General features: G+C 35.3%; 1 protein-coding gene across 1 annotated transcript; it reads left to right on the top strand.

Annotated features, from left to right (window-relative positions):
• The first annotated feature begins 2,797 nt into the window (after positions 1 to 2,797).
• Positions 2,798 to 4,223, top strand: LOC147391322 (phospholipase A(1) DAD1, chloroplastic-like). The gene has a single exon (XM_086459659.1). It carries the CDS (start codon positions 2,849 to 2,851, stop codon positions 4,052 to 4,054), a length of 1,206 nt encoding a protein of 401 aa, XP_086315785.1. The 5' UTR covers positions 2,798 to 2,848; the 3' UTR covers positions 4,055 to 4,223.
• Positions 4,224 to 7,647: the final 3,424 nt, after the last annotated feature.

Below are 7,647 nucleotides of genomic sequence, written 5' to 3'. Positions count from 1 at the left end.
CAATTTTTTGAGAAAAGTTGACCATGCAAAAAGAAAATCATTTCTTTATAAGCATACAAATTTTCATAAGACTAGGGGTACTTTAAATAGTAATTTAGAGTCCCTGTTAAAGTATATTGCCATTCTGAAGCTCATACAAAGGAGGATTTGTAAACACCTGAATTTGGCAAACCCTCCATGCAAAGTGCAAAAGTCCACAAAAATTAGAATGGATCTCAAGGCTTAAATCCTCCAAAAATTCACTTATGTTTCCAATAAATGTTCTAAGGTCCCTGCATGCTTGGCCCATGTGTAAGAAACCCAAACCCATTATACTTAAAACTCAACCCTATACACAACCCACCACCAAGCCCAAGTCTCAACCCAATAATCACAACCAATCACTAAGATCGTCATAAGGGGACACATGTCATTACCTCAACCCACATCCCTAATTCATCTACCAACCTATCACCTTTCTCTAAAAACCTACATACCCATATCTCACTCATACTTATGTCATAATCTACCCCCATCAATATTTTCAAATCCCCTATCACAAGCTACGTCTACACCCTTCTTCATAATCAACTCACCTAACACACACCTCAACACCTTTTGGACACATGTTATCATATCCTACAATCTTTAAAAAAATCAACAACCACTTTCTTACACACCCCATTCTTCTAACAAAACTTATTCCATTCAACTCATCTAACACTCAACCCAAATAAATTGAAAGATCTAACTCATTTACACCCCTTTCCACAAATACCTTCCACTACCCTCAATTTAGACACACCCCCTCTCACAAATCCCATGACATTTTTCACCTTTTTAGGTTAACCTACCCCTAAAAGTAACCATTAATACCTATTAAAATCCCTATCTCCCTCTAAAAAAAGATAAAAATGCTTGAACACCCCCCTCAAGTCATCTCTCTCAACTCTCAATCTCACTCATCCCTATCAATCCATTAAAAAACTCTCTCCACTCACAACTCATAAAATCTACACTAAATACCTTCACTATCATCCTCAAGTTCAAATACAAGAATAAGAAGACACATTAGAAGATCAAAAGAAAGAAAATTCAAGAAAAAAAATTTAAAGACAATGTAGAGTAAAAACAAGTGATGTGAAAAATCCCCATTCTCTTTTCTCCATCTTCCCTCTTCTTTCCTCCATACTTCTCTGATTTTATTTTCGATTTAGAATAGCTATAGGATGTGATTCTAACCCTCACCCTACTTCGATAGATCGAACCTTAATTCAGTCAAAAGTATAAGGGTTGAAATACCTTTTTCAAAACAAAATTGTACCATCTTTAATCCATAATCATAAGTTGCATGCACTACAAAAATGTTTTGAGGTCATCGATAGTTGGGTCCTTCTCATTCTATGAGAATGGGTTCATAGTCACAAAACCCATACTTTTTCAAAATCATGTGAGTTTGAAACAAAACATGTTAGGGTCTTTTCTCTCAATGAGATGACCCTCCTAGTTTAAGTCGACATTAAATCTCCTTCTTCGAGGGTACAAAATTGTCGTTTAACTGAATTTTCTTATTTTATTTTATTCTCTAAAATGATCAAGTTTTTTAGGTAACCATCATTTGATGGAGAGAAAAGGATGCCTAACACCTTTTTCTCTCTCTAATCGAGTTATTTACCTATATCTTAAGTTGATCGATACTTTCTCCGTACGAGAATCATTAAATGCCAAAATATCCTTCTTATGCAAATTAGAAATATCCTTCTTACGCACTTGAGTTCTTTGAATTCTCCTTAATCTCAGAACCAAATACGACAAATCGATATTTGTGTGTACACATTGGTTGTGCCCTGCCTTATCATCAAGGCAAATAGTTGTCCTTGTCCTACCCTCATATTAGATAGGTTTGAAATATTGACCAAATCTAAGTACCATGTACCTTTGGCAATTGTTTTCCTATCGTTGACTTAATCAAGACACATGTAGGATTCTAATGAAATATCGATTTTACCTTTTATACCTATGATCAAGTTTAAAAAAATTCTTTTATTTTATTTTAGTTTAAAAAAATTCTTTTAATGAAATGTACAATTCTGTGTTATTGGATTTCTAATTTGATAATTCATGTGGGCATAAAGACCATTAGTAAGGTTTGAAATCACTCTAAGTTAATCATGTTAGGGGCTTCATAAAGTAAGATTTATTCGAGTAACAAACTTGATAAAGTAAGAGAGTTTTTGTAATAAAATTGCAACAGCAGATCTACTCGGTAAGTCTCTATGAAAAGAACAGATCTGATTATGGATAGATTTAGATCCAACCCGATTTCGGGCCCATTTAATGCCACACTAGTGGGAGTTGTGAGAAAAAGCAAAGAAAACACGTTTCATTCAACAAAAAACATTCTCTCAAGCGTTACGCTTTAAAGCATCACCTAACAGCTCACGCTTACACGTACCCTCTCCAAAATAACAGACCCACGTACCCAGCGAGCCAAGCCGAGCCGTGTCGAGTCGAATTGTGTACATGAATCTAACGTGTCCCACGTGTAACCACAGTACTTCTTCGGTCCAAAAGTTGCTGTTTTAATTTCTACTTAAATTTCTAGCTTAAGTCTAATATGGGGTATCCTTATCGGGGGATCCCTTAATGGTCCCACTGATGCGACCCAGACCCACCTTCGATTCAAATTTTTGTGTGGGCTCCACAGCCGTTTTTCTAGTTATAACTGTGTCTTCATCAACCTTGCGTATATGTACCTAACAAGCCACCGTCCTCTCTCTCTCACGTGCATACACGCTTACAATACGCCTATTAAAACCGTCCCACATTCTTGAAAATGTGAAACAGAACAAATTTTTCGAGTTCGGAAATGAAACTCTCCATTGGAACGGTTCGACCGTGTACTCTACCGATTCCGAACCGCGGTTCGATCCGTTGTACAGTTGAGGTTCCTAAACAGGTGAGACTTGGAAAGAAGTGGATGGAGTACCAAGGGATCAACAATTGGGAGGGACTTCTCGAACCACTCGATGATACTCTAAGAAAGGAAATTTTACGCTACGGAAAGTTCGTCGAAGCTACTTATAAATCTTTCGATTTCGACCCTTCATCTTCATCATACGCCACGTGTCGATATTCTAAGTGTTCGTTGTTAAGTAACTCTGGCCTGCCGAGTACTGGATACCGTTTGACAAAGAACTTACACGCAACGTCTGGTATCAATCTGCCACGTTGGACAGAAAGGTTTCATAGTTGGATGTCGAATCAGTCCAGCTGGATTGGCTACGTGGCAGTTTGTCAGGATGAGAAAGAGATTGCGAGGCTGGGACGGCGTGACATTGTAGTAGCTTATAGAGGTACGGGTACGTTTTTAGAATGGTTAGAGAACATACGCGCAACTCTGACTCAGCTTCCAAATGCCACGTCAGATGTGGATCCGGATGGTAATGGACCTATGGTGGAGAGTGGATTCTTAAGCCTCTACACATCAGAGAGTGCCACGTGTGGCAGTTTGAAAGACGAGGTGAAGGAAGAGATCTCAAGGTTACTTGAATTGTACGGTGATGAACCAATCAGTTTAACCATCACGGGGCATAGTCTCGGTGCTGCGCTCGCTACACTAACAGCGTACGACGTAGCCACAAGTTTTGATCATGCACCGCTGGTTACTGTTATGTCCTTTGGTGGGCCACGTGTAGGTAACCGTAGCTTCAAATGCCAAGTGGAGAAATGTGGAACAAAGATACTAAGAATCGTTAACTCCAGCGATCTCATCACGAAGGTACCTGGTTTTGTTCTAGATGATGACGTGGCAGAAAAGAAGGATGACAACTTATCAGGTCATAATCTTTCCAATTGGATTCAAAAACTGGTGATGGACACACAATGGGTTTATGCTGACGTGGGACGTGAGCTCCAACTCAACAGTCGAGACTCTTCTCCTATACTATCGAGACTCACCACTAATGTTGCCACATGTCATGATCTGGATACTTATCTTGACTTGGTGAATGGGATCATGAATTCCACGTGTCCTAATGGTACGACTAGTCGAGAGAAAGCTTGCGCCAGTTGAGTTGTGTATTTTTGTACGTAGGTTTTGTACCATACGTACACGTATTTGATACACGTGGCATGTAATTTTGTGGATAAAAATATGTAAAGCGGGTCTAACGTTTAGGCAGATGGACCCAACCAGAAATATAAGAAAAATTGAGACCAACAAAAGTTTTACGGAAATGGAAATGGGGACATAAGTAAAATCATAAATATATAAAAAAAAAATTGATGATTCACATTTTAAATCGTTTTTAATGGGGTTAAAAAGTTGATATTGGGCTGTTTTTTTTTTTTTTGTAAGAATGATCTTCTCATTCTAAGGAATATCCACACAAAAAATCAACTAAATTCAAAAATTTTAAATTATATTTTAAAATTTTTTATTTTTTACATATATTTTTCCATATATCCCATGAATTGGATCGATCCAATGAAAATAATTCTTACTGGCAGATATTTGTTTTTCTGATTTACAAGATGTTAACGTTATTGGTGGGAGTGGAGGGCCAGTGGCGCACGTTAACTGATGGGCATCTTCTTAAAGAGGTAAGTATTTTTTCGATTGCGGAGGGAGCTGCTGAAATTACTAAATTAGCCCTTTATTCAATTAGTATTTCTGTTTATTGCCATCATATCACCGACCCTTCACTTTCAAAGGATTTGCACATGGTAGCCATGTATATTCTCGACTAAAGCACCGTCCTAGTCCTCCAGAAAGGTGGGTTGATACTTAAATTAAATTTTAATAACGGAAATGCCCTTTTCCTTTGAGTTACTGGTCTAAACTATAGATCATCGATAGCCAATCGTTTTCAAAAATAATAATAATCATGTTTAGATAAATAGGAATTTTACCAAAATATTATCAAATAGAAACCAATTTTTCACATTTCAAAGTTAAAGAAAATACATTTGTGGATGCAGATTTATTTCACTTTTTTAATGAGTCTAGCTAGAGCCCTATATAATTGTATTAATTAAATCAGTAGAAATTGAAATTGTATAGGGTGAAAAGTCAAATTAATCCTAGCCTACACGTATCAACACTTAGAGTGGTCTTGATGAGAAAGTCGAGATAGGAATCAGACCAATTAAGATCGTGTTACCTGTGATCGGTAATGACCGTGCTCAATCGTTAGAGCTCAAGCAATGCCCTTCTGTAGAATGCGAGTAGCATGCTTAAAAGTTGAGTCGAGCTAAGCCATGATTCCCACACAAGTTGACTCGTTTGAAGAATCCATTCCTCATTTGGTTACATTCCTTTGGGGGGTGTGTTTTCATAACTGATTCTACAAATCATATGAAAGATACTCTCATATCTCATGAATCGTGGGAAAAGATTGCAGGAAGAGCCCAATTAGCTAAATGGTAGAAGTTCGAGAAGAGTTGATCTCACGATTAAGGTTTAAACCCCGTTGAACCCACTTTCACCCCCTCCATTAACCATTAACTCTTTGCTTTCTTAGCAAAATAAATAGGGAAAGATTGCGTGTAAGCAAACAGTTAATATTGAAGAAAGGCAACCTATAAGTAAAAGAGAAGTAATTGGAGAAAGGACTTTTTGGGACATGCTAAGGCTAAGAGGCTAAGAGACTTTGATTTGATTAGGATATTAACTTTGGTGTTAGAGGATTTTTGACAAGTATCACTATGGTGCCCCAACTTAAGGTAAAGAGGAATGGATTAAGGTGGAGATAGTTTCTTTTGATTAAAAAAAAACACTCTATATAAGTAATAAGTGAAAAGAAAATAAGGAAAATAATAATGAGTGTAAAAATCATTATGAAAAAAAAAAATAATAATAATAAATCAATCTTATAAATATATTTCATTGCATGAATATCAATAATACAATATTCATTCTTTGATTTAAGAATTGGAGTGAATTTGGTAGGAGAATTATCATTATTTTAGTTAAAACTACAAATAATTCTAACAAATATTGAAATAATTGAGGGTGGGTTTTTTAATATAAAAAATGTAACATTTAAAATAAAAGAAGTAACAATCGTTATTTAAAAAGTAAAAATAACTATGTCATTAACGTTAGTAAACCCTTTTTTAAGGAGAAATATATAAAAAAAAAAAATTGATTAACATTGTTTCATAGGGGATTTTAGTGGCAATCTACACTTCTTGAGAATTAAGTCATAAACCACTCAACTCTGACTTTCTTTTCTAATAATGATCAGACGATTAATAAAATCAAATGCATCAACTTTTAGTAGCTTGATTAAGATGGACTCTCATTCAAAGAATTTTTGTTTTCTATTTCAATCATCAAAATTATTTTCTGCTTCAATATAGAGGGCATGAAGGGGGTTTCACACATGTATGTTTAAGATAATTAACAATATTTATTTTTATGTTAAAAAAAAAAAAAGTTAATTCAAGTCAGTCTCACTAATTCTAAAATGCGTTAGGTGTAATTAGATCTCATTTGGTAAACGCTGGTTTGGTGAGTTCCCGTGTAACGCTGAATATCCGTGACTTAATTAGAGAATAAAAACAAATCATGAAACGATGATTACCCTCCGTACTATAACCAAATTAGTACTTGGATAGGAAATGATCCAGTGGTACTCTTTTAACATTGACATGGTAATACGGACTGATAGTGATTACTGATTCGTTAATGACCATAAAAAAGTCAGAAATTACATCATAAATGAGTGTCGGTGGTCAATCCTAACGGTTTATATATCAATCTGACGATATTTTTTTCTAAATGTGGGTTCCACTAAATACATCAAAATTGATACAATCATGATGAGTCGTCAAAGAAACAGTGAAAGTTTAGAAAAAGTTTGAGTGGTTAAAAAAGTCCAATGTAATCCAATTGTTAGAGAAGCTTCTTGTACCGTAATTTAACAGATTACACGTGTCAGGTAAGTGTATTTTGTAATTTCCTTTTGTTTATTTATTATTATGGTCATGATATATTCTCACATATTACACGTGTCAGGTAGCCGTGATTGTAACAACTAATAAGACTAAGAATACTATTGGACGGTTGAGATGGCATAAAGTACAGCCATTTATTTATACTTTTTATAAAAGAGAGAGATTAATCTTTGAAAATTTAACTATAAATTATTTTTAAATTAGTGCGCAATGTACGGTTGACAAGGGAAGATGTTGATTACATCTACAAAATCTATCCTAATTATTCAGCCTATTGACCTGCCTAATTGGATTAGGTTCAATGCCCAAACCTAAACCTGATCCGATCCACTTTATGTATTCAATCTATGTCTAACCCAATTTGGTATGTTCAGATTGGACAGGTTGATTTATACCTTATATTGAGGGGTCCATCAAGATATAGTTTAAGGTAATTTAGAAATTTTCATCTGGATTTTGGTAAATATTTTATTTATCCCCTATATTTTTTAAACAAATGACATACGCCTTGACTGTGATTCTCACTAGCCCAACTCAAATCCACATAAAATTAAAATTAAAATTAATGCTATCCAAACCATGGTTTTTAAACTCATCCGAGACTGAAACGTATCGCCCGAGTTAACTCGGTATCAGAGCTGAATGAGACCAACTCACAAAGTCATTTTTTGATCGAGATTTACGAGTCACGTTCAATTTTTTGAT

Source organism: Akebia trifoliata, chromosome 11, assembly GCF_017979445.1.
Source record: "Akebia trifoliata isolate Shusen 1 chromosome 11, ASM1797944v1, whole genome shotgun sequence".
Lineage (NCBI taxonomy): Eukaryota > Viridiplantae > Streptophyta > Magnoliopsida > Ranunculales > Lardizabalaceae > Akebia > Akebia trifoliata.
The sequence above is the reverse complement of the archived record's forward strand: the minus strand, read 5'-3'. Positions and strand labels throughout refer to the sequence as shown.